We start from the raw sequence: 26977 nt of genomic DNA, 5'->3' as shown, positions 1-26977 counted from the left end.
ATTCTATTCGCGGGGGTTATAGGAACCTCCCATATTATGCATTATCATCTAGTAAAATATTCATGAATCTTATAGAACTAGGAAAATGGCTCTTACACATCCAGCCCCTAATTGTTTATGCTAGGGCAGAAATCAATTACTTAACTTTACTTAATAAGAGCTTTCGTTACTGTACCAAACTTAAAACAAACTTTAGAAACTTAAAATTTAGTTTCTACTATAAAAACACAAATACTAAACTTAAGAAACTTTAAAACTTAAACTTTAATGTATAAACACAAGCACTTAATTTAAAAGGCTTTAAAACTAGGCATGCAAAGGAAAAATTAGTCATTTAAATTATTTGATCCTTCCTGGATCAGGCACAGTTTGTTCACGGGTCTATCCAGTGCAAGGTTATTATAGTTTTGCCTTTTTATTTTAGTTTTTATTTCTATATTTTTTCTGACCTTACTTGGAAATTCAGTTTAGTTTTAGTTTTCCTTCATCGTGTATTTTTAGTTTTAGTTTAGTTTTTATTTCCCAAAGACATTTCTATTTTATTTTTATATCTATTAGTTTCAGTTTTAGTAATTATGGCATGGAGCTCCTACGGAGTTTAGTTTTGTCTCACAATCAGACAGAACTGTACACTTAAGGTTTGGATACGTGTTTAATGTTAGTGGAAGCTTACTGCACTACATGGTTTACAATCTGGTTTTGATTTTGTCTGATAAAAACAAGCATAATCAAAGCTAGTTAGTGAATATGAACAATTTTTAAAATATTTTCTCATGAAAATCACGAGGAAGAACAGGACACATAGACTTGAATCAGTGTGCAGACCCCACCTCGCTGTATTGAGGGGAACAAAGAACAACAAGCAGGTAGTGTCAAGGTTAGGGGCAGTGAGACTTGAATAGCCCACCATAAAGGACAGTAAACCCATAATGAGCAGAACAAGACCAGGTAATAGGAGTACGGATAGGCATAAAACGACAGAGACAGCATCTGAGAGTAAGAATAACAGATACAGAATCTAAACCTGTTTATCCAGAGCAGGTTTGCAGGAAACCTGGAGCCTACCGCAGCAGGTTTGGATGTAAGGCAGGAAAAATCCCCAGTATGCAATGAGGTTGATGTTAAGAACAAAAAGAATATGACATTTCAACTATCTATATTGACAGAGAGAGAGAAACAGGAAAAAAGGGAGACAAATATTTTAAAATATAATTCTGCTAATGGATTACTTTCACAATATCAGGTATTTTGAGTTGAGAATATGAACCAAAAAACATAAGTGAATAAATATAGAATAAATACAAAAAAACCCATAGTATGTTTAGTTTTTCATCACTTGGCAGACTCTCTTCGCCTACCTACCTTTGTTTGTGTAGCTTCATTGTTAAACAATGTTTTTAAAGCAAAAGTGATTGGTCTGATCTTGTATGATGACCTAGTCAGTGTCTCAATCAGTGCAGTTTTATTTTTCAAAAACCAGGAGTGGTCTCCCGTACACTATCTTGTATACTTGGATATGGGGATGGATATTTGAGGTGTAAACCACAAGAAAATTATTATATTTTTATATTATGTACGTTAAGGAACCATCAACAACAAATCAAATCAAATTAATAATATATTGAACAATTATTATAAAAGTAAAGTTGAATAAATCGGACTCTGCAGCTGCATGAATAAAAAAAAAAAAATGTGTTCAGGTAAAGTACCACTTCTGGGTGATGTATTTGGTCCAAATACACATCTACAATTGTAGTGTAACAACCACATGCCGAATTTCATCCATCTATCTAGTTGCGTTTTTGAGTTATCGTGTTTATATACACACAGACACACTTGCGCATACATACCATTTCAAAAAACGGTATTTTTGGACTCTGGTAGGTCTATAACGTCAAGATTCATCAAAATATCGAGGTCAAATGTTTTCATGATTATTATACTTTCTCTATACTTTGTATATGAGAAAGTAAACACAATTTCTCCTGTGCGAAGTGGCAGGTGAATTACTGTTGACAAAAAGCAGTCACCTGAGAAATAAACTGAAACGTTACTCACTCGTGATTTTTCTGTCCATATGGTAAATGTTTTGTTGACTAGCACATTCTGATTTCAGCCGTTTGAATTACATCTTGAAATACAACAAGCGCAAAGAAAGGCAGCACGTAAATTGTTTTTTATTTCACACACTTTACACACCCGTATTCAGCTTGCTCTGGCACCACAAATTCTGGTTTAGAGTTAAACTTACAAGGGTTAAAGACTAACGGCAGAATATTCATTCAAAAAATAAAACTAAAAATATTTTAGTAAATTATTATTTTATTTCTGTTAGTCTTTCCAGTTACTTTAATAGTTTTATTTAGTTTTAGTTTTTAATTTCGGTTTTGTTAATTATTTTATTTCAGTTTATGAAAATGTTTTTTTAATAATAGTTTCAATTTTTATTTTAGTTTTCATTAACTATAATAACCTTGATCCAGTGTACTGTTTTTGGTTTGTACACAAACTTTTCTTACTGCATCTGGCATTGTCTTGATGACTCGACCCATTATCCAGGAATTGCGAGGTGTAGCTTTATCCACAATTAGAACGATGTCTCCTGGTTCAAAATTTCTTTTTGGTGCAAGCCATTTTTGACGTTCCTGAAGTATTGGCAAATACTCTTTAGTCCATCTTTTCCAAAGCAAATCAGCCATGTATTGAATTTGTTTCCCACGTCTTCTTGGATATGATTCGTTTTTTGAAACGAGTTCAGGTGGCATTACGGGTTGAGTGTCCATTAGCAATAAGTGATTGGGTGTGAGCGGTTCCAGATCGTTAGGGTCGTTAGATGTCTCTGTAAGGGGTCTGTTATTGAGTATTGATTCCGCTTCACGCATAAGTGTATGAAGATTTTGATCATCGAGTGTTTGTTGGTTTAGTGTCAAATTTAAAATCTTTCTTATACTTCTGATTTGTCTTTCCCAAACTCCACCTTGATGAGAGACTGATGGTGGGTTAAAAATCCATTTGATTTCTCTTCGCATCATTTCATTGCCGATTTTTTTGTGTTCCAAATTTTTTGTAGCTTCTTGTAGCTCTCTTTCTGCTCCAAAAAATTTGTTCCATTATCTGAGTGCATGATTTTAACCTGACCTCTTCTACTCATAAATCTGAGTATGGCATGGATACAGGAATCTGTGTCTAAATTCTGCACAATCTTAATGTGTGCGGATCAAGTTGTTAAACAGGTGAAAATTACTCCATACCTTTTGACTAAGCTTCATCCTCTTTTGAGAAAAAAGGGGCCAAAATAATCGACTCCAACATTAGTGAAAGGTGGTTTGTTGGGTGCTAGGCGATCTTCTGGCAAATCTGCTATTTTTTGCTCACCTGCTTTCGCATTGTATCTTCTGCACGTAATGCACTTTGAAATTATTTTTCTGATAGCTGCGTTTGCTTGAGGTATCCAGTATTTTTGACGTAGTTCTGCTAACAAATAATTACGTCCACAGTGTCTATGCATTTGGTGAAGGTGTCTGATTAAGAGCATAGCGATATGCGAGTTTTTATGAACAATTGCAGGGTGGTGCTTGGCTTCCTTTGGCAGAGCAGATTTGCTGAGTCTTCCTCCGACTCTTAATATTCCTTCTTGTAGAACTGGATCCAGTTTGATGATTTCACTGCTTTTCTTTATAGGCCGACTTTTACGTAGGGCTTTAACTTCTTCTGGGTAAGCTTGTAGTTGACTTAGGCGAATAAGGTCGTTTTCTGCTTTAGACAAATCATCTAGAGACAGTGGCTTTAGTCTCATTGTTGATTTGTATTCCTTCATATGTTTTGCGATCAGCGTCTTTTGTCTTTCTGGGCTATGTCCAGATTGGCTAACTGTATATTGAATTGTCTTTCTCTCTTCTTTCAAATGCATTAACGCTTCTTTAAACTTAAGGAACCAAGCTATTGTTTTCTTTAATTTGTACCATTCTGAGTAGTACTCTATAAGTCTTTTTACTGGTTCAGTTTTTTCTTCTACACTTACAAAATTTACTACACACCTTTTGATTTCCGGATCGTCGCTAGTAGACAAGTCCACCTCATCCGGTCTTTTAGGCCATTTGTGCTCTGGCTATAGTCGGAAATTCGGGCTTTGTATCCAATTCTTACTTTGGATGAAGCTTTCTATTGTCAATCCTCTTGATGCCTGGTCCGCAGGATTTTGCACAGGTGCGACATACCTCCATTGCGAGGGTTGTGTGTGCTCTCTTATCACTGCGATTCTGTTAGCAACAAAAGTTTTGTACTGTGCACTTTAATTTGCGATGTACCTTAGTACTGTGGTGCTGTCAGCCCAAAAGATTGACTCTTGCAGGAGAATCTGTAGTTCTTGTTTTAACATTTTGACTGCAACCACTGCTGCTGTAAGTTCCAGGCTTGGTATAGTGACAGATTTTAGTGGTGCCACTCTTGATTTCCCCATTAGAATTGAACAATGTCTCTCATTTTCTTTGTTAGTCAAAAGAAGGTAGGGAAACAGTGCCATACCCGTTTTCTGAAGCATCTCCAAAATGATGCATTTGTGCGGTCATTATTTGACCAAATCCAGGCGGTTTAAAGCACCTGTCTACATTGTAATCCACAAGTAGCTGCAAATCGTCCATCCATTTTTTCCATTGCCGAACATACTTAGCTTCCACTTCTTGATCCCAAGCATATTTTTCTTTACACAGTTCTCTTAGAATAAGCTTGGCAGGCAGTATGACTGGCGCTAAAAATCCAAGTGGGTCATATATTGAACTGACCACTGACAGAATGCCACATCTTATAGCAAGCTTATCTTGCAGCTTTACCTGGAACTTGAAACTGTCAGTCTGTGTGCTCCATTGAACACCCAAGGCTCTTTCAACTGGTAGCAGATCATGGCTTAAGTCCAAATCTTTTTGATCTATTGCCCGGTCTTCTTCAGGGATTGACAGCAAAACTGATCTGCTATTACTTATCCATTTTGTAAGATAAAATCCTCCCTTTAAGCACAGGGCTTAATGATCTTTGGCCAATTTTATGGCTTGTTCTTCTGTAGCAACTGACTTTAAACAGTCATCAACATAAAAATGATTTAACACAGTGTTAACTGCTTCCTCTGGAGCTGTGCCTCTTGCATCCTCTGCTGTTTTTCTTAAGGCATAAGAGGGACAACTGGGTGATAAAGTAGCACCAAAAAGATGCACTGTCATTTTGTATTCCTCAAGCTCATTGTTTAGATTACCTTCAGGCAACCACAGAAAACGAAGAAGATCCATGTCCTTTTCTGGTACTTTCACTTTATAGAACATTGATTTAATGTCCGCCATGAGAGCGATTGGTTACTCTCTGAATCTTGTAAGAACTCCAATGAGTGTATCCGTTAAATCAGGTCCTTTCAGCAACTGTTCATTTAGAGAAAAACCTTGATAAGTAGCTGTACAATCGAAAACCACTCTTATTTTGTTTTTCTTTGGATGATACACTCCATGATGAGGGATGTACCATATTTTTTCTTTTTCAAGGGTCCGCTGTTCATTGGGTACTTTTATGGCATATCCTTTGTCTAAAATGTCTTTCATGAACGCTTTATAATCCTCATGGAATGTTGGGTACCTTGTAAGTTTCCTTTTAAGTCCAATAGAACGTTGTTTTGCAACACAATGGTTGTTTGGCACTTTAAGTGTTTCATCTTTAAAGGGCAGATTAATGAAATAGAGTCCGTTCACCAGACTTGCGGTATCTGAAGCTATGCGCATAAATTTAATGTCCTCCTGTAACATTTCCTCCTTTTCCTCACAGTCGCGTTCTGGAAAGTCTGTATTGCTGAAGTAATATTTGCTCTACTTCCTTTATTGTCACATAATTGACTGGACATTTTTTTACACTTTCATTGTCTTGACTCCTTTGTATAGCAAGTAAAAATCCATCCTAAAACTGTTCTCATTGCAAAAGGTCCATCTCTTTCGCTATGTATGATTTCCCATGGCTCCATGATTTTACGAGAGTCTGTGCCTATTAACAAATCTACTTCTACGTTTATTTGGGGTAGATGCACATCTTTAAGGTAAGGTCATTTCATAATATCTTCTTGAGTAGGAATTTTATCTTTATATCCAAGTATAACATTTGCTGTTCATACCTCTGGTAAGTCATAAAACGTGTTTTCTTCTAGCCTACAGACTTGTAACTCTTTTAAGATTTTACATTTTAATGGTTTTTGTGGATTATCTAGAGTGTTGGGTCACAGGTGCAATTTTCTTCCTGAGAGGTTTAATTGTTCTCTTAAGCTCTCTTTGCAAAATGTGGCTGAGCTACATGGGTCTATTAGAGCATATGTTTCAATATATTTTTCCTTCCCTTTGGATTTGACTTTAACTGGAACCGCAGCTATGACACTATTTCCCGGCCCCGGTAGCCATACAAGACTCTTTCGGTGTTATGGGCGCATTCGTAGAAGTGCTTTTTTGTTTTGATTTAGAGCTCTCTTCTTTAAAAGATTTAGCTTTATTATCAGTGTCCTTTTCTTTATTTATATGTAAAATAGCTGGGTGAAAATGAGAGCATATGGTAACATTTAATCTTTTCATCACAATTTTTGCTAAGATGTCCTTGTTTTAGACATTTAAAGCGCAAGCCCTTGAATTTTAAAAAGTCAATTTTACCTTCATAAGTTAATGTCTGAATTGCGTTGCAGTCATTAAGATAATGTTTTTTGTCACAGATAAAACAGTGCTTATCGTGTATACACTCAGTTGTCTCCTTTTTATTTCCCTTTTCAACAGTAGCAGCAAACTTTGAGACAAAGTTGCCCTTTCTCATTCCGCCTTTCGCTGGATATTTTTCGTGATCAGTCTTTTCCCTTTCCCTTTTGAAGGTATAGCTTGGATAGGAAGCGCCATACATTGGATCCAGGGAAGCTACGAGCCGTTCTTCTAAGAATCTATATAAGTCAGCGAGCCCGGGTCTTCTTCTTTCTTTACTTTCAATCTTTGTTGCTTTATTTTGCCAGAGCTCTCATAGCTCTTGGGGAAGCTTTGATGACATAATGCAGATATTTAAATTGTTTTCGAATTTGTATCCGTTCTTTAAGCCTGACATAACACTTTTACAATTACCAATGAAGAGCGTGTATGCCTTGAAGCTATCTACATCTCCTGATTTTAATTGTGGTCACTTCTTGATTGTCTTCATGTAGGCATCTCCTATTTGAACGTGGTTTCCATAAAGTGTATCTAACATTCTTCTGGCATTTTTATACCCCTCTTCTGGCGGCAAGTATGCGCAATTCTGAGCATTGATTCTAGGATCACCTTTGGTGAATTGTACTAAATACTCTAGTTTGTTACCAGGATCACTCACCTCCTGGTCTATGATTTGATCAAATGCTCTTATAAAGTTCATATAAGTCAATGGATTGCCTTCAAATACTGGTACTTTTATATGGGATACATTAGGCGCTTGTGCTTTGTTTTGTTGCTCTTTCTGTCCATTCCATATTCCATTCTCAAGTCAAAGAACGAATTCTCGATGACTGATTTTCCAGATTCACAGTTAAATTAATTTTTTTGTAAATCCTTTACGGTCTTCATCATAGTAAATAATTGTTTGTATTTGTAATCCATTTCCGATTGAAGTTTAGCTGATGCTGAGTTGGACGGCTTCCTGTCGTCTTGGATGTGATCCTCCATAGAAGCGTCATGATCGTCGTGACTTCCACTCACACCACTGACACTATCATTTGGGGTTTGAAATATTCTCTGGCTATGTCATGGCGATCCCACAAGATACTGTGCTTAAAATCCTTTGTAATTTATACAGGCTCGTGAAGAGCACTAGCAATTCTCAAATATGTCCAACTCCGATCAAAGATAAAGATTAAAGGTACCTGTTGAGTCCTTTTTAAGTCGTCGATTTCTTTCATCGCAGTCTGATCTCAGGTGTAGAAAATGCAGGCTTGCTTTCTTTTATAATCCAAGGCAGTTTCAAACTTTCAGTCCTAGGCAGGTTCAGATCTTAAGATGGTTTCAAAACTTCAGGCTGGTTTTTTAACTTTTAGTGTAGCTGCCGATGCATAAGGCAAAGGTTAAACGCGTGCCAAAGAAATCTCACAGTCCAAAAGTTCATGTTAAAATATTTAGTGAAAATTAAAGGCAAATAATCCACACAAGAATAAAAGGAAAAATAGTTACACACATAGAATAAAGGCAAAAAAAAAGGAAAAAATGTATCTTCTATAAACTTAGCTTTTCTTGAGAAACTTTAGTTATTTCTATACTTAGAGGTTCTTAATTTCTTCTTCTGTATGGCTTAAGCATACAGTTCAACACTTAAATAAAAATGCTATTTTACAAGTTACTTCACATTCAGAAGGCCCGTAGGCCGTGGCACGGTCACGTGCGCAAGCACGAACACGAGCACAAACACGAACACGGTTAAATACACAAGGCAAGGCTAGACACTAACTAGAGAACATTGTTCACTCAAAGCTGTTAGAAAATGTCAGGAAAATACCAACACAATTCTTTTCGTGGGGGTTATAGGAACCTCTCATATTATGCATTATCATCTAGTAAAATATTCATGAATCTTATAGAACTAGGAAAATGGCTTACAGTAACTTTGGGGAGATTCAAAATTCATATGTAGAATTCTTTCTGTAACTATTTTATTGGATAGGCAAAAAAATACCATGATACATTTAATATTAAAATAGAGATTATATTGTAGCATCTTTCCACAGATAAATTAAAGCAGCAATTTCCATGTGGGAATAATAGTATCTACAGAGAGCTGGTTTAAATGTGATAGTGAGATGCATATTATAGGAGGAAACGTGCACTTTCAACATACTGCTAATTTTTTATCAGCTCACAAGCACTACAATACATATTCAAATATGTTGGGACTGGTGGAATTTTGTGTTCATAGATATTACTTCTGAACAATTTGAAATCACAGGTGTTTTTGTGCCTCCTGACCTATTTGATCACCTGTTTAATTGATCTTGATATGTAGTAATGCACAATGTCAGACTTTTTGGGGTTGTCTCGTAGTTTTGTGCAGGAAATCCATCCATCCATCCATCCATCCTCTTCCGCTTATTCGGGGTCGGGTTGCGGGGGCAGCAGCTTAAGCAGAGAGGCCCAGACTTCCCTCTCCCCGGCCATATCTTCCAGCTCTTCCGGGAGAATCCCAAGGCGTTCCCATGGCCAGCCGGGAGACATAGTCCCTCCAGCGTGTCCTGGGTCTTCCCTGGGGCCTCCTCCCGGTTGGACGTGCTCGGAACACCTCATCAGGGAGGCGTCCAGAATCAGATGCCCGAGCCACCTCACCTGACTCCTCTCGATGCAGAGGAGTAGCGGCTCTACTCTGAGCCCCTCCCAGATGACTGAGCTTCTCACCCTATCTTTAAGGGAAAGCCCAGACACCCTGCGGAGGAAACTCATTTCAGCCGCTTGTATTCGCGATATCGTTCTTTCGGTCACTACCCATAGCTCATGACCATAGGTGAGGGTAGGAACGTAGATCGACTGGTAAATTGATGGCTTTGCCTTACGGCCCAGCTCTTTTTTCACCACAACAGAAATTACAACCTTATTATAAACAGTAAACCTATAGGTGTTGTCAGCAAAAATAATGCAAAGCACCTGAAGTTGTGCATGCCACATCAACCGACCCCAGGGGCCCTTTTCACAAAACTTTGAAATAATTTGGATTGTTAATATAGGAATGTGGAGTGTAGTTTTATGCTATTTCGAGGTTGCTGAGTATTAATATATTATTATTGATATTTGATTCTTTTCCTTTGGTCATAGCCATCTAAGAGCCACTGCCAGAAGGTTAAAAACTACAAATTTCAAAGAAGCATGTGGGGCATAATTTTACGACTGTTTCAAGGCCAGTGACTATGAATATGATTTTTGAGTGGGGATCTAGTCCTCTATGAACTTCTATCAGAGGATGAAAAAAATTACAAATTTCTATAATAATCAAGAGTATTTAGACTTTAAACATTTAAATTAAAGCACATGTTTTAATATATCAAATATTTGCCACAACCATTCTTGTTTACTATGTACTTCTACCTCATAAAGTAATTTATTACATTTTTTATGAACACCCCAGATTAAGGCGGCTTATGCTAATTCAAATTTACTGTCCTTTTATTTATAACACCATATAGCTCTGCTATTTTATGCTGAGTATGACGTAAAATACATTTTAACGACACTTCTTTGATTTTAAAGAACAACGGTTTACATTTCAGCTTTTTGTTAATCCATGTTTACTTATTGTAGATGGTGTTCCATAAGGTATTAAACTGATAGAACTGCAATACATCAGGACTCTGAAGGTCAAATTGTTCTTTCTGATCTTTTTTTTTTCGATTAACCTGTTATTCACATTTTAGTCTTGCGGCTTTTTGAGACTTCATGTGTCTGAGAGGACACACTAATAAGAGCCACTTTAAAGTTGAACTCAACAAATCAAAACACAGATTATTATTTAGTTACAAACTTCTTTATAGCATTGGATATCATATGCTTTGGGTTGATTTTTATACCATATCAATAATATAGAGTAAGCCATGCCATATATTTCAGATCAATACCATATCCCATAATAAACATATAACTGGGTGTTATAAATATGATACTTAACCTATTTTAATTGTTTCTACTGTACATCATTTTCATTTTTTCCTTAATGTTAATTGACAAAATGAGAAAAATACAGATTTGATCATTTTAAAATTTTAATGTTAGCTCTATACTTTAGTACTATGCATTCAAGTAATCCTGCAGATTTAGCATTGAACAATTAAAGAATACAAAGAAAACAAAGTGTATTTGAGTAAAGAAACTAAAGTGCAGTCAACTTAGAAGGATTTTAGAAATTGACTTGTTGATACTGGATACTAGTAAATTAACAAAGTGAAAGTAAGTTCTTTCTATTGTGAAAACTAACCCTTTTCAGACTCTCAGATTTTAAGTCCTAGATGGTGATGTCTTGAAGTGATGGGTAAACTAGCACACTGCTGGCAATGGCTATTACACAAGGTTTTCAACATAATGTTACCGTTTGGTCAGAGATGTTATATTAATGAAATGGTTAATTATTTTCACGGTGTTGGGCGGAAGGCATGCTATTGAGTGGATTCCATCTGGAATCACTATTCTCCATTCTGGGTTGTTGATTTCTGGACTGTGGAGAGAACAGGGAAGTATGTTATTCTTGGGCATCAATTGCCCTGCCACATTGTGTGTTCTTTAATAAATGACCGATGGGAATGGGGTCCCCACCAACAGGCAAAGCAAATGGATAACACCTTTTCAAATACACTGTTTGTCAATGTGCAGAAAGGCGACATGCCTCCAAAAAACAAAGCTTAGATGTGGTGTTATCAGATGCAACAGTTTGCAAGGGAGATACCTTGATTCAGTCTTTTTATGTGGAAAAAGCATGTAGGGTAGTGAGAGCCCAGCCAGTTTCAGTTACAAAGAACTTCCTGGCAGAAACTGACTTTGTATTTAAAATTTAAAGCAGCTGCCATTGGTTCAGCATAAACATATTATGTAATTCAAGCCCAATTCTATTCAAAATGGAAAACTTATTTATGTTATTTATGACTTTGCATGAGTGTGACTTTTATTGAAATACTCTAGTAGTTTATGCCAATAATCTCTAAAACCATACATAAAAGTTTGTAACAACTTTCATTTGCTAATATACAGGCAATATCAAAATGGAAATTTATTGTTGCAAATTTCGAGAGTTTAACTGCTATAAGTGAATTGAAGCTAAAAGTGAAAATAATTTTTAAAACTTATACAGGTAGGATTCCAGTTGTAACAAAATTCATGGGACCATAAAAATATTTCATCGTAACGAGTATGAGGAAAATACGCATACTATTGTGACCAGAGTCGCCAACAAGTTGCCTGCTGTAACGTCACCAGCACAATGTGCTTGTGTCACATTGCTTACAACACTTAACATCCAAACTGGACTTACTGTTCTGTCTCTTGTGCAACTAATTCTGTAACTCGAGCTTGACAATACCTGTATAATAAAACAGCGCTTCCAGAACTGCAAAACTATATTTTATTTGAAAATGAGTCATTAGCTGTAATTTCTTTTTTAAAAAGAAATACAGGTATGAATCGAGAATGTAACTGAACGGATAGAGGTTTTTATAGAAGTACAGGTATGAATACAGAATGAAAATAAGATGTTAGATCAAAATACAAATGTACATCAAATTTTTTTTTTGTTTAGGTCCTAACATCTGATCTTTAACTTTGCCTTCTATTTTTTTTTTGATCCTTCAGAATAGTTGACAGCATTGAAGGCGTCATTCAGAGTGCTTTCGCCATGTCATTTTTCTTCATTCCGAATCATCTTCTTCCAGGATTGTTAATTTTTCTTTCAGCATAAACTGATGCCATTTCTCACTTTTTTTGTTTATGCCAAAGAAAACTTTGAGAAGCACCATGAAACTTAAAAAAAAAAACGTAAAACGTCTGCACGACATGTCTACCCACTCGAACACTTGGTTGAGTACTGACTCTGAATTCGGCTATGTGTATGATTTCTCGCCTATACTCATGCCAAGAGACTTCTTATCTTACCAAGACTTCCTAAGACAGGATACTTTGCAACAGATGGGCACCTTCTTTTTGTCTTATAAAAACAAGGCTGCCTGTTACAGGTTTCCTGAGACTATGTAACTGAAACTGGCTGGGCTCTCACTTGTATTTTTTGCATTGCATTATTGTCTTTGGTGGTCATTTTTGGTCAAAAAATGTTCGTTATACTGAAATTTACATTTTGTTCAAACAAAACAAACAAAATCTGTTTAACATGATGTTGTATGAATGTTTGTCCAGGCCAGCAAAACATAATCATGATACTGAAAATTTTGTTACTTCGGTCTTCGCTATAACGGGATTTGACCTGTATAAACTTTTTGATGTTAACAGGAATGTAGTAAGGATAATGTGTAAAGAATGGGCACATTGGTGAATGATGATTTATTATTTTTTTTTTTTTTTATTATTGCGTTTTGGCTTGACAGCAAGTGTACCCAATAGTGAAAACTTGCTTCCATGGGTATTGAATTCTTTGTTTTATAAAGTGTTTTAAAGTGCCAACACACATATTCTACTGTCCTTTCAGATCTGAAATAAGGTTACTTTTTCCTTTGTCATTTTGCTTTTTCTAAACAAACTGCTCATGTACATTTACTGTCTAATTTATTTCTCCAGTCAGTATATTTTTAAATTAAATACTTAACTGTAGCTGCTTTACCCAATCTTTGTTTTCTTTAGAAGATATTTTAATCCTAATTCAACATTAGTCTTATTTTTTATGTATTTTATTATTTACTTATTGGTCCACTTTGAAATCTAATTTTATGAAAGTTCAAGCTGCAAGAAATCTTAGCATTATAAAGACATTAACAGAATTGTACTTAATAGAGTAATTTACTGTAGAGTTGCTAATCAATCTAACACCATGTCTTTATAATTAAACTACCATGAACCTAAAGAAACATAAAAACTACACAAAAAGGTAGCCAGTCCCCAAAATGAATTCTTCTTCTTCTTTTTTCGGTTGCTCCTGTCCACTGTTGCTACAGCAGATCATCTATTTCCATATCTTCCTGTCCTGTGCATCTTGCTCTGTTACACTCATCACCTGCATGCCCTCTCTCAACCATAAACCTTCTCTTAGGCCTTCTTCTTTTCCTCTTGCTTGGCAGCTCTGTTCTTAGCATCATTTTTCCCAATATACCAGCATCTCTCCTCTGCACATGTCCAAACCAATGCAATCTTGCCTCTCTGACTTGGTCTCCCAACCATCCAACCTGAGCTGACTCTCTAATGCACTCATTAAACAGGTATCACAGAGTGGAAGCTAAGTGTCTGTCTTTAATAAATCCGGTTTGGTATTGTGATATTACTGAAGGAAGTACTTTCTCAGTCCTTCTGCCTAGCACTTTGGAGAGTGTCTTAACATCACATTCAAAAGTGAGAATGGTCTGTATGATGCACATTGTAATCAGTCCTTATTTTTCTTTGCTTTTCTGATCTTGCGCTTGTAGCAGTGGCACTTTCCATTTTAACAGAAAATGAATAATTACAAATTTTTCTTTTTAACATTCTTTTGCATGTTGATCAGGTGAATGTAGTATCACTATACAGTGGAACCTCAGGTTGCGAGCATAATTTGTTCCGGAAATGTGCTCGCAGTCCAAAGCACTCATATATCAAAGTGAATTTCCCCATAAGAAATAATGGAAACTCAGATGATTCGTCCCACAATCCAAAACTATTCATATAAAAATGATTAATACAAAATATAAAGTAAAAATACATAAAACAAATTAACCTGCACTTTACCTTTAAAAAGAATCATGGCTGGTTTGAGTGAGTTTCTAAACTCTTGTGGGATTCCACCCAACGGAACGACACCAGAAGAGTGTCCCAAAGCAATCGCAGTCTCCCAGCGATGTAGCAGTTCGCCGTATAAGCATATCCAAAAGGATCGCAGACATGCTGTAAGCGCCTGCCGTCAATGGGTGATACAAGGAACATTATAAAGATCCTGCTACAATAAATAAACGCGCTTTTGCTGTTTCAAGCTGAATAAAGCTGGTGTTGTTAAAGTACTGAGACTCAGCTTCGTGTTTTGGGGCACAAGACGGGGACTCGCACTTCACAGCACACACACACACAGTCACAATGCTGTAGTAAACAGTATACTCTTGTACGGCTGTTGACTATATGAGTGAGGGACGCAGACTCAGACGGAGAACAGGAGACGATTGCCCTCAAGAGGACAGGAGAGGAGAGAGGGGGAGAGGAGAGAGAGACACACACACACAGACAGACAGATGCACGCATGAGAGAAAAGAACAATCTGCTCAGTTGTGATCACATAACGCTCAGCAGACAAAGTGTATCCATACTACTTGTATTGCAAGACATCGCTCGTTTATCAAGTCAAAATTTATTAAAAAATATTAGCTCGTCTTGCAAAACACTCGGAAACCAAGTTACTCGCAAACCGAGCTTCCACTGTATATAGAATGCTCTTCCATGTTAATTTCCATATTTTTGAATAATTGATTCACTTGCTTAGGAGAATGATTTATGTAGGATCAACTATATCAGTTGTTTTGAGAATTCTGAAAATATATATTATTTGCTGATCTTTAAACTGTTGAAACTGCTGCATTCATTTGGCAAAATTGACTGTATGGTGTAAACTATAATCATATATTTATGCAGTCTATAGATTAACTACTTTGTAATATAATGATTTTAGGATAAGACAAGCTTGACATCAACCATACTAGTAATATATAATAAAGAATTTATAATAAAGAAAATGTATGTGTACTCTTGCTCCAGTCTGTAGTGATAATTAGCGCAATAACTGGTGTTAGAGACAACTTTAATTTAAGCTGAAACTATTTCCTAATTACCTCAGGAATGCATCCTTACTTCTCCATTTCAAATGCAGTAACACTTTGCCAAAACATTCTCATGTCTGATTTTGACAAAGTAGAAAGAGTAAAGAAATCAGTGGACTGACATGATTTTCATTCATGATTATATTATTGTTAGCACAGTTTAAACGAGCTTTTCTTGCAAGGCAATGTGTAAAGTCACAGTGCCGAAAAAAGTAGTCTCCTTTTTGTTCAGTTGATTGCACAGTGTTTGCAGATGCAGAACATACTGTGGAACTGATTCACACAGTTTGTTAATACAAGGTCACTTTTTTAGTGCAGTCACAGAAAGCAGTTTCTGCGTAAGAGGCACTGTTAGATTCAGCTATTTGTGTTAAAAATAAGCCAATATAAACCCGTACATTCAGATAAAAATAATTTTGTAAAAAGCTACAATGCCAGTGTATATTCAGCACACATGCAAGCATTCAGTAAACAAACTTTTTTCATTACAGGGTCATGAGGAGCTCTTCATCAGTAATAATTATGTATCTAGTAATTATAACAGTACTTAAATTAGATGTTGATTACAGAGATCAATCTGAGTTGATGTTTAGTGCCTGATTTTGTGCAATTGTGTATTTTTAATTTTAAATATAACAAAGTAATGGAATTCTTCAAGTTAAGCAATTTTCAAAACTTGTAGTTCATAGGGTACTTAAGTAAAGTGCTTTCTATTTAAACTGCCCCACATCATGGGAACCAAGTCATGTGACTAATTCAAGTTACATAATGCTTTTAGACACTATTAAGGATATACACCCTTTTCAGGTAATTTTCGTTCTCATGTTGTTTTAAAAAAAGCCTGATATTTTTAACAATCTTGTAATGACTCTTTCTTATTATAACAACACTAATCGTAAAAATACTAGAATTTTTCATATTTCTTCTCCTAATCAAATATTTTCTACAGAGAACTTGAAAAGTGACTTTTACCTTGCAGTTGTTCTCATTAGTTTAGCCAATCACGTGGTTGTTGTTTTTATTTCAGCACATGAAGCAGGTTTGGTGGCACTACAGGTGGCCTTGGAGAATCAAGTAATCTCTGCATCTGTGTTATTTGAGTATCGAGCACGCAACTCAATGGTGTTGCCCAGTACACAGATGGACTGGTTGTCCCTGGATGGTGAGTACTATATTGACTGAATTGTCAATGTAATGGAAAAAGCCTACAGTTTGTTGTAAAAGTGTATTTACTAACATCTTTCAGCCCTTAATTTATAATTCTACGAAACTGGGGAAATTACATATCAGCTTTTTATGTATTGAGTTTTTTTTTCAGAATATAGTAAGTATTTTACTGCTTTCAAAATATATCATAAGATCATAAGAATCATTATAGGATTAACAAGCAACATAGGTTTTAAATTTGAGCAGCACATAAAGTTTTATTTAGAAATATTGCTGTACAGCAAAAAGGGTTTATCAGTGTCAAAAGTACAAATTCTTTATAGAACAGTTTTTTACATTAGCAAGGTTCAATTTTCCAAGCTATTTTCTTATCTATGAGTAGAGTGTACATTCTTTACATGGCTATATGCAATTTCTTCATGTATTCCAGTTTTTTCCCATATTCCAATGATTTGTAAAGTAGGTTAATTGATAACTCTAAAATACCCTCTAAATGTGATTATGGTTGTGTTCAGCAGTTTGCCCATCGATAAACTAGACTACAGTCCTCTCCTGTGTTTGTTGCTGCGTTACATCTGATGCTGCTGAGACAAGCTTAAGAAAATTATGTCCTGAAATTTAAGAAATGGGTTCATATAATATGCGAAAGTCTACTATAATTTTGAGATTAAAATGGTTTGATTAAAGCAGCATATTGCCACATGCAACCTACATATCATTTGAAGACGTTGAAAAAACAGTTTTTATGTGGTTCAGTGATGCTCGTTCAAGAAACATTCCTATTAATGCTGCACTTATTCAAGAAAATGTGAGGTTTCTAAACTCTTTTGAGATCTCCCCCAACTGGGCAACATGCCGTAGAGCGTCCTGAAGTGCGATCACCACATCTGTGTAAGACTGTTTATCCATTGTCGGGGTAACAGCAGACTCACAGCTCGGCTACAGCTCACCACTGAAGCAAACAGAAAAGATCTCGATGGATGATGCAAGAAACATTGTAAATGCAGGGAAAAATATTACTTGGCCATTAACCGGGCCATCACCCTGCCTGACTGCTGTGTCTGTGTGTAGGAAAGTGGTAGATCACACTACAATAAATAACTCTGTTGTTCCTGTTTCAAGCTGAATAAAGCTGGTTTTGCTAAAGTACTGAGACTCGGCGTCGTGTTTTGGGGTGCAAGACAGGGATTTATAGCACAACCCGATCTTTTAGGATTTGCTTCTGTGGCACCACACTGCACCGCTGTGAGCCTGCTGTTGCCCTGCCCCAGCAACAGACAAACAATCTTCCACAGACTCTGCAATCACACTTTGGGATGCACTTCGGCGTGTTGCCCTATTGGGTGGGGGCGATCCCAAAAGAGTTCAGAAACCTCACAATATGAAGAAAAAGAAAAGTATGATTCAGCTTCTGATTGATAACTGTGCTGCCACAACATGCTTCCATATGTAGATAATGCTCACGTTGAATTCCTCCCACCCAATTGCACAGCAGTGCTTCAGCCACTGGATTTGGGCCTCATTTGTACCCTGAAAGTGTTATTTTCGCAAGGAAATGCTGAGAAAAATTCTCGTCAGCATAACTTCTAGACGGTAGGAGATTTGAATTAACGTGAATGAAGCTATTGAGATGATTGCTAACGCCTGGACGCAAGTAAAAGAAAGCACTATAGTGACAAATACAGGATCTCATTACAACAAAATTTTTATTACAATTAAATATTTTTTAGGTCCCTGGCAGTTGGTTGTAATGGAAATTTATCTGTAGTTTGAAGATGAAATGAATACCAATTAAAGTTTGTTTATTATACAAATAAATTGAATTAAGATTTGTTACATCCTGTAAAGCTGAATCTTTTTAAATTCACATACTATGTGTTAAGAGTGTATACCACATGTTGAGCTTTTGTTTTTATACAGCATAAACATGGTCAATAATTAACAGGCATAAAACAAACAAGAAACAAGTCAATAGCTAAAAAGCCAGTGTTTTAACCACGTGAAAGTAAGGTAAAATAATGGGTAAAATAGTCATATGTAATCAAAAAATCATCCAAAAGATGCAGAAGAAAAATCACAACAACAGCCACTTTAAGTTTTAACATCATGTATTTTTTTTTATTTTATTTGATATACATTAGTTATCCTCAAGTGAAAATTCTCTTTTCACATGACCTTTGGGGGTCAGAGCTCAGGGTAAGCTATTGTGACAGCACAATTATTCAGTATTTTTTAATGCAACATTGATTTATCTTAGAAACAGTTTTAAAGAAATAAAAACAACAATTGCTGTTCAGGTTTGCACACTACTGGGGAGTGATGTTGGGCCATTTTCTCAGGGAGATTTTCTCTAGGTTGTTCAGGTTATTTAGATGACCCTTGTGTGCCACAATTTTCAGCCCCACAGATTCTCAGTTTGACTGGCCCATTTAACATCATGTATTTGTTATGGAAATGATCGTTGAACTGTTTTGGGCTGAAATACAAGTATATTTGTTCAGAATATTCCAAACCATATTTGGTCAGTGAATCAGTCCTTTACGAACCATCATAAAGTGATGTACAAGGATTACAGTATACAAACACAGTTTAACAATTGAACAGTACATTGTTGTAAATAAATACATGCATAGCATATATAACATATGCATCACTTACACACCAGGCGGAGCTTGAATTTATTAAAAACAGTTTTAAAATAGCACATATGAAAAAGAGTTATGAGTCCAGAGTAACAAAATTATAAAACAGAATAAACTACCATTGTGATAGTCAAACCAGTTTACATGAGCCATCTGTGGAGTAATGTGGTCATACCATTCTAATCTTATAATCTGTTGAAACGTTTTGCAGGAATACAATTAATAGTACAATTTTTGTTTTTCATCCTTAAAATGTTAACAACATTGCAAAGTGATACAGTGTTTGCACTTGAAAGGCAGTGTTGGACTGTGGCAATAAAGTATTTATATACCTTAGAGGTCTTGAATCATAAACCATTCAGTTAAATCCAATCATGCTAACAATTGCACCACAGATACTGCACTAAAAATGGCTCTTCAGACAGATAAGAAACCAGTTAATATGGAAACTTCAGAAACATCCACAGTTTCCAAATATTATGCACAACCTGAACAGGAAAAAGTAGCCTTTTATGTTGAGGTTTGCTGGTTGCATCCATATTGTCACTGTTATTTTTAATCAGTTCAGCAGTTCTTTCTTTTCAATTGTTCTGCGTCAGTTTTTGCATCTTGCTGTGTACCAAGCTGTCTCCAGGGTGAAATCTTGATCTAAAGAAGTCTGTGAAACAAATTTGTACAGTATAAGGCTAATGAACCTAAATGGCAGGTCATGGTTTACCAAGATGCATACCTGTAGGATATCATACTTTTCAGCATTGGGTAGCTGTTGCTTATTTTGACTATTGGATTATTATCAAGTGGTTCTTTAATGTAAGACTCATGTACTAAGAGTAAACCTGATATTCGACCTCTGCCAGTGGAAAACATGACAGCATATGAGCACAAAATAGCAACGCTGCTTACTGGTTGCTATTCTCCTTTGGGAATGGGAGGGGTGTCTATTTTTTATCTTTCTTTCTTTCTTAACATCCTGTCACCACTCTCTGCCTCTCTCAGTAATGTGGGATTTATATCTTACTATTGATATGTGCCAGCACATATTTGCTGTGTCATTCTCTTTTCATATGCCAATTTTGAACACAAAAACTGGCTTGTTTTTTATTGAAAGACAATTAGAAGATTATCTTCATTTTTCCATTTTAATGACTTTCACAAATATTTGTAATGGCAAAAGTGTTCAGTTGTTTGACTAATGACCTACTGTTACTGAATAATCCTACATTGAAATTTTGTTATTGTTGATTTTCTTATTTCAAAGCACTGAAGCTGAAAATTGTTCAGTACTTTTTAATGTGACATTGATTTATCTTAGAAAAAAATTTAAGGAGAAAAAAAAAACATTTGCCGTTTGCATGCATATTCAATCTCCATATTTTAATATTTTGTAGAGCCACCTTTAACTGGGAATAGCAGCTATAAGTCATTTTGGATAAGGATCTTTCAGCTTTGCACACTATTGGTGAATTATGTTGGACCATTTTTCCAGGCAGGTATTATCTAAACTGCTCAAAAAATTAAAGGAACACTTTGAAAATACATCAGATCTGAATGGGAAAAAATTTGTGCTGGATATCTATACTGCTATGGATTGGGTAATGTGTTAGGAACAAAAGAATGCCACATCATTTGATGGAAATGAAAATTATCAATCTACAGAGGGCTGAATTCAAAGACACCCCAAAAATCAATTTGAAAGAATGATGCAGCAGGCTAATCCATTTTGCCAAAATTTCATTGCAGCAATTGCAAATCTTACTCAGTAGTTTGTATGGCCCCCACATACTTGTATGCATTGCTGACAACATCTGGGCATGCTCCTAATGAGACGATGGGTGGTGTCCTGGGGGATCTCCTGTCATATCTGGACCAGGGCATCACTGAGCTACTGGACAGTCTGAAGTGCAACCTGGCAGCGTCGGATGGACCGAAACATAATATCCCTCAGGTGTTCTATTGGATTGAGGTCAGGTGAGCATGGGGGCTAGTCAATAGTATCAATTCCTTCATCCTCCAGGAACTTTCTGCTTACTCTCACCACATGAGGCCGGGCATTGTTGTGCACTAAGAGGAATCCAGGACCCACTGCACCAGCATAGGGTCCAAGGATTTCATCCCGATACCTAATGGCAGTGAAGGTGCCTATGTCTATCCTGTAAGGGTCTGTGCGTCCCTCCATGGATATGCCTCACCAGACCATCACTGACCCACCACCAAACCGGTCATATTGAACAATGTTACAGCCTGCATAACGTTCTCCACAGCTTCTCCAGACCCTTTCATGTCTGTCACGTGTGCTCAGGGTGAACCTGCTCTTATCTGTGAAAAACACAGAGCTCCAGTAGTGGACCTGCCAATTTTGGTATTCTATGGCAAATGCTAATTGCGCTCCATCGTGCTGGGCAGTGAGCACAGGGCTCACTAAAGGACGTTGAGCACTCAGGCCACCCTCATGAAGTCTGTTTCTGATTTTTTGTTTAGAGAAATTTACACCAGTGGCCTACTGGAAGTCATTTTGTAGGAGCAGGTACCGGTCCTGTTGATGGGTTAACACTGGAATTACCAGAGCCTACGAAAAAACTTGTGGATCCGTCCCACCTTTTTACCTCTCCGTCAGCGTCTTTTGTCCTATCACATCCCCCACCCCGCACAGTTTTCTCAGCTCAAGTCTGTTTACCTGCGTGTCAGTTGCTTAGAGTTGTATAGAGTGAGAAGTCAAGCAAAATCACACCTTTTATAAATACTATATCATTATTTGGAAAACTTGCATTTCATGTGTGTTCCGTGTCTACAACGGTCTATGTAAACACATCGTTAAAAAAGAAATGTTTTAGAAATAATTGACAAAATGTAGACGTGAAGTTTGTAATGTGTGAAGCCTGAAGTCCAAATATCAAAGAAGTACTTTCACAAAAGGTACAAGTATAACAGAACAAGTGCGCTTTTATTCTAAACTATAACTGCAGAAAGAGAACCTGCGTTAGGGTGCGACATTGACACGCATTTACTATGACCGTTTTGGTGGCGCAACAGTATCAACTGTTGACTGGTAATCAAAACTCCGTTTTGAGAAGTGAGCTGCTTTTATTCTTACTAATTTATAATAAAAACATACATTTGATTTGAGTCTGTAACAGCTGGTGTAAATGTGTGATACTTGTAAAGGTTAGCTTTGTTTTTTGTTTTTTTTTTATTCAGTTCCATTTTCTCAGTCGCGTTCACAATCCTACCCTACCCCTCCCATCTGACACTGCTGTTTTCAGATAAAGACGCGCTATAGCTCTGCACTGAACTTGTGACTTTACGCTGTAGGAAGTAAGTAAATAAACCAAGGTAAATAAGTAAATAATATTCGATCTGGCTCTTATATACAAAGAACAGCGATGGCAGCTTCCACCTGCAGCTATAGACTCTTCAGTTCGCAAGCGACTCTCCACAGAAGTGTTTACATCTGGACAGTGTATGTACCCTAAAAAGAAGTCTGACTGCATTCTCGTACCAATACTTGCGAACTGAAGTGTCTGCGTGCACTTTTTGTGGCATTACACGTGTATTTTTTGAGCATGCCCGTGTCGCTCAAACACAGGAAGCTCTGCAGTGTACTTGTGACTTTAGGCTGTAGGAAGTAAGTAACTAAATCAAATAAATAACATTTGATCGGGCTTTTATGTAAGTAACATATAAATGTTGATGTACAAGTATAACAAAACAAGTGCAATTTTATACAAGACTATTACCAAAAAATAAAGAAAGCAAGTTACAGGCAGGGAGGTGTTGTGGGAGCATGAACGTGAGTGAGAGAATAAAACTGTTTAAGCTGCCATCGCTGTACTTTGTATATACAGTGGTGTGAAAAACTATTTGCCCCCTTCCTGATTTCTTATTCTTTTGCATGTTTGTCACACAAAATGTTTCTGATCATCAAACACATTTAACCATTAGTCAAATATAACACAAGTAAACACAAAATGCAGTTTTTAAATGATGGTTTTTATTATTTAGGGAGAAAAAAAATCCAAACCTACATGGCCCTGTGTGAAAAAGTAATTGCCCCCTTGTTCAAAAATAACCTAACTCTGGCGTATCACACCTGATTTCAATTTCCGTAGCCACCCCCAGGCCTGATTACTGCCACACCTGTTTCAATCAAGAAATCCCTTAAATAGGAGCTGCCTGACACAAAGAAGTAGACCAAAAGCACCTCAAAAGCTAGACATCATGCCAAGATCCAAAGAAATTCAAGAACAAATGAGAACAGAAGTAATTGAGATCTATCAGTCTGGTAAAGGTTATAAAGCCATTTCTAAAGCTTTGGGACTCCAGCGAACCACAGTGATAGCCATTATCCACAAATGGCAAAAACATGGAACAGTGGTGAACCTTCCCAGGAGTGGCCGGCCGACCAAAATTACCCCAAGAGCGCAGAGACGACTCATCCGAGAGGTCACAAAGACCCCAGGACAACGTCTAAAGAACTGCAGGCCTCACTTGCCTCAATTAAGGTCAGTGTTCACGACTCCACCATAAGAAAGAGACTGGGCAAAAACGGCCCGCATGGCAGATTTCCAAGACGCAAACCACTGTTAAGCAAAAAGAACATTAGGACTCGTCTCAATTTTGCTAAGAAACATCTCAATGATTGTCAAGACTTTTGGGAAAATACCTTGTGGACTGATGAGACAAAAGTTGAACTTTTTGGAAGGCAAATGTCCCGTTTCATCTCGCGTAAAAGGAACACAGCATTTCAGAAAAAGAACATGATACCAACAGTAAAATATGGTGGTGGTAGTGTGATGGTCTGGGGTTGTTTTGCTGCTTCAGGACCTGGAAGGCTTGCTGTGATAGATGGAACCATGAATTCTACTGTCTACCAAAAATCCTGAAGGAGAATGTCCGGCCATCTGTTCATCAACTCAAGCTGAAGCGATCTTGGGTGCTGCAACAGGACAATGACCCAAAACACACCAGCAAATCCACCTCTGAATGGCTGAAGAAAAACAAAATGAAGATTTTGGAGTGGCCTAGTCAAAGTCCTGACCTGAATCCAATTGAGATGCTATGGCATGACCTTAAAAAGGCGGTTCTTGCTAGAAAACCCTCAAATAAAGCTGAATTACAACAATTCTGCAAAGATGAGTGGGCCAAAATTCCTCCAGAGCTGTAAAAGACTCATTGCAAGTTATCACAAACGCTTGATTGCAGTTATTGCTGCTAAGGGTGACCCAACCAGTTATTAGGTTCAGGGGGCAATTACTTTTCACACAGGGCCATGTAGGTTTGGATTTTTTTCTCCCTAAATAATAAAAACAAATCATTTAAAAACTGCATTTTGTGTTTACTTGTGTTATATTTGACTAATGGTTAAATGTGTTTGATGATCAGAAACATTTTGTGTGACAAACATGCAAAAGAGTAAGAAATCAGGAAGGGGGCAAATAGTTTTTCACACCACTGTAAGAGCCGGCTGTTACAGACTCCAATCAAATGTATGTTTTTATTCTAAAATAGTAAGGATAAAAGCAGCTCACTTCTCAAAACGGACTTGTTGGGGATCGATCCTGTGACGTTTTGATTACCACCAAAGCAGTTGAAGTAAATGTATGTCAATGTCGCACCCTAACGCGGGTTCTTTTTCTGCAGTTTTTTTAATAAAAGTGCACCTGTTCTGTTATATTTGTACCTTTTGTGAAAGTGTTTCTTTGATATTTGGACATCAGGCTTCACACATTATAAATTTCATGTCTACATTTTGTCAATTATTACTAAAACATAAAAAACGTTTCTTTTTTAACGATGTGTTTACATAGATCGTTGTAGACACGGAACACACATTAAATGCATGTGTTCCAAGTAACAATATAGTATTTATAAAAGGTGTGATTTTGCTTGCCTTCTCACTCTATACAACTGGTAAACAGACTTGAGCTGAGAAAACTGTGCGCCGGTGGGGGATGTGATAGCAGACTGCTTGCTGCTTATCAACACATTTAAAGGACAAAAGACGCTGACGGAGAGGTGAGAAGTGACTTAAGGTGGGACAGAAAAAGAAGTTTTTTCGTAGGCTCTGGTAATTCTAGTGTTAAGGACTTTCTATGGCCCTGTCCAGCTCTCCTAGAGTAACTGCCTGTCTCCTGGAATCTCCTTCATGCCGTTGAGACTGCTGGGAGACACAGTAAACGGAAAATGTCAGTGGCCTCCACCAGTTTGGGGGTCGTCTCATTGTTGCCCCTCTAGTGCACCTGTATTTAATTTCATTAACACCAAAACAGCTGAAACTGATTAACAACACACTCTGTTACTTAACTGATCAGATAGATCAATAGCCCAGAAGTTTCATTGACTTAATGCTATACTTTGATTAAAAAGTGTTCCTTTAATTATTTTTAAGCAGTAGATTGTTCAGATTATTTTGGTGACACTTGAATATCACAATTATGAGTGCCACATATTTTCAGATGGACTGAGGTGACCGGGTTTGACTTTGTCTTTTGTAGGACATTAGCTTTGCTGTCCTTGACCAACCTCAATGGTACTTGTCTTTGAGATCATTTTCTTCTACTCTTCTATTTTTGTTAACAGACTGAAACACATTTTCATGCTGTATTTGTTTGCATATACCACCACACTTTCTTTCTTTAGGTTTCCCAGATTCATGTTTCTTGCCGATTAAGGTCATCCCACAGCATAATGCTACCTACCACCATAATTTACTATAGGAATGGTGTTGTTTGAGGTGTGGCTATTGTTGTATTTGCTCCATGCATATCTCTTTGAACTCTGGCCAAAAGCCTTATCTTGGTCTCCTAGGAAAATAAAAACCATGGTTTCTGGCAATTCTGGCAGATTACAGATATGCTTTTGCTTGGTTCTTTTTGAGTAATGGGTTCTTTTATGCCACTCTCCTATTCAGTCCACTGTTATGCAGGGTTCTTGATATTATTGACTAGTGCACCTTTAATCCATTTTCAATTACTGAATTCTGAATTACTGAACGTTAAAGTAAGTGTTGGCTTCTATGTGGCAATTTGTGCGAGAATCCTTTTGTCTGTGTAGTGAGATTTGAAGGGCAACCTTTTCTAAGTAGCGCAGTTTTTTGATGTAGCTTCTACTTCTTGGTAATTGAACTAACAGTGTCGTTTGGGGCATTCAGACACTTAAATGTTGTTTCTTACCCATTTTATGCATTTGTATTATTTTATCTGTAACTTTTTAAAAATGTTTAATCATGATTGTCACAGCTGTCCTTCATATTAACAATCTGGACAATAATCCCTTAACTGTGGGGTTTCACCAAGAAAATGTAATTGTTATTTTGATTATTTTCTTTTATATTTCCATTATAATGATGCAAGTTTCAAATACTTGTACAAATTAATTTGAAGCAGAGCACACCATCTTAGGAATAATAATGATACCTACAAACAGACCTTTCCTTCCCCATTTATGTTATTTAATAAAATCTCAAGTTTAATATTCAAAATTTAGATCAGTATACCTGGATACTCATGTCCCTTTACTTTTGTCTAAGTTAGGTAAATCTATAATAAATTGTTAAATATGTGATTTATCGAGGGTTTATGTCACTTGAAGGCATATTGTATTATGGTCAATTGTCTTTTTGAGTGTTTTTTTTTTTTAAATTAGACATATAAACTGCATGAGAGTGTAAAAAGGCTATTCTGTGTTT

General features: G+C 36.7%; 1 protein-coding gene across 6 annotated transcripts in view; it reads left to right on the top strand.

Annotated features, from left to right (window-relative positions):
- Positions 1–26977, top strand: part of camta2 (calmodulin binding transcription activator 2) — a 274044-nt gene that overhangs the window by 167755 nt on the left and 79312 nt on the right. For all 6 annotated transcript variants that reach the window (XM_039747208.1, XM_039747207.1, XM_039747206.1 and 3 more), the window contains exon 11: positions 16512–16646. In XM_039747208.1, coding sequence (XP_039603142.1) covers positions 16512–16646 — 135 coding nt within the window. The remainder of the gene's footprint in view (positions 1–16511; positions 16647–26977) is intronic.

This window comes from Polypterus senegalus, chromosome 3 (genome assembly GCF_016835505.1).
Source record: "Polypterus senegalus isolate Bchr_013 chromosome 3, ASM1683550v1, whole genome shotgun sequence".
NCBI lineage: Eukaryota > Metazoa > Chordata > Cladistia > Polypteriformes > Polypteridae > Polypterus > Polypterus senegalus.
Note: the sequence above shows the minus strand (reverse complement) of the source record. Positions and strands in the feature narration are given on the sequence as shown.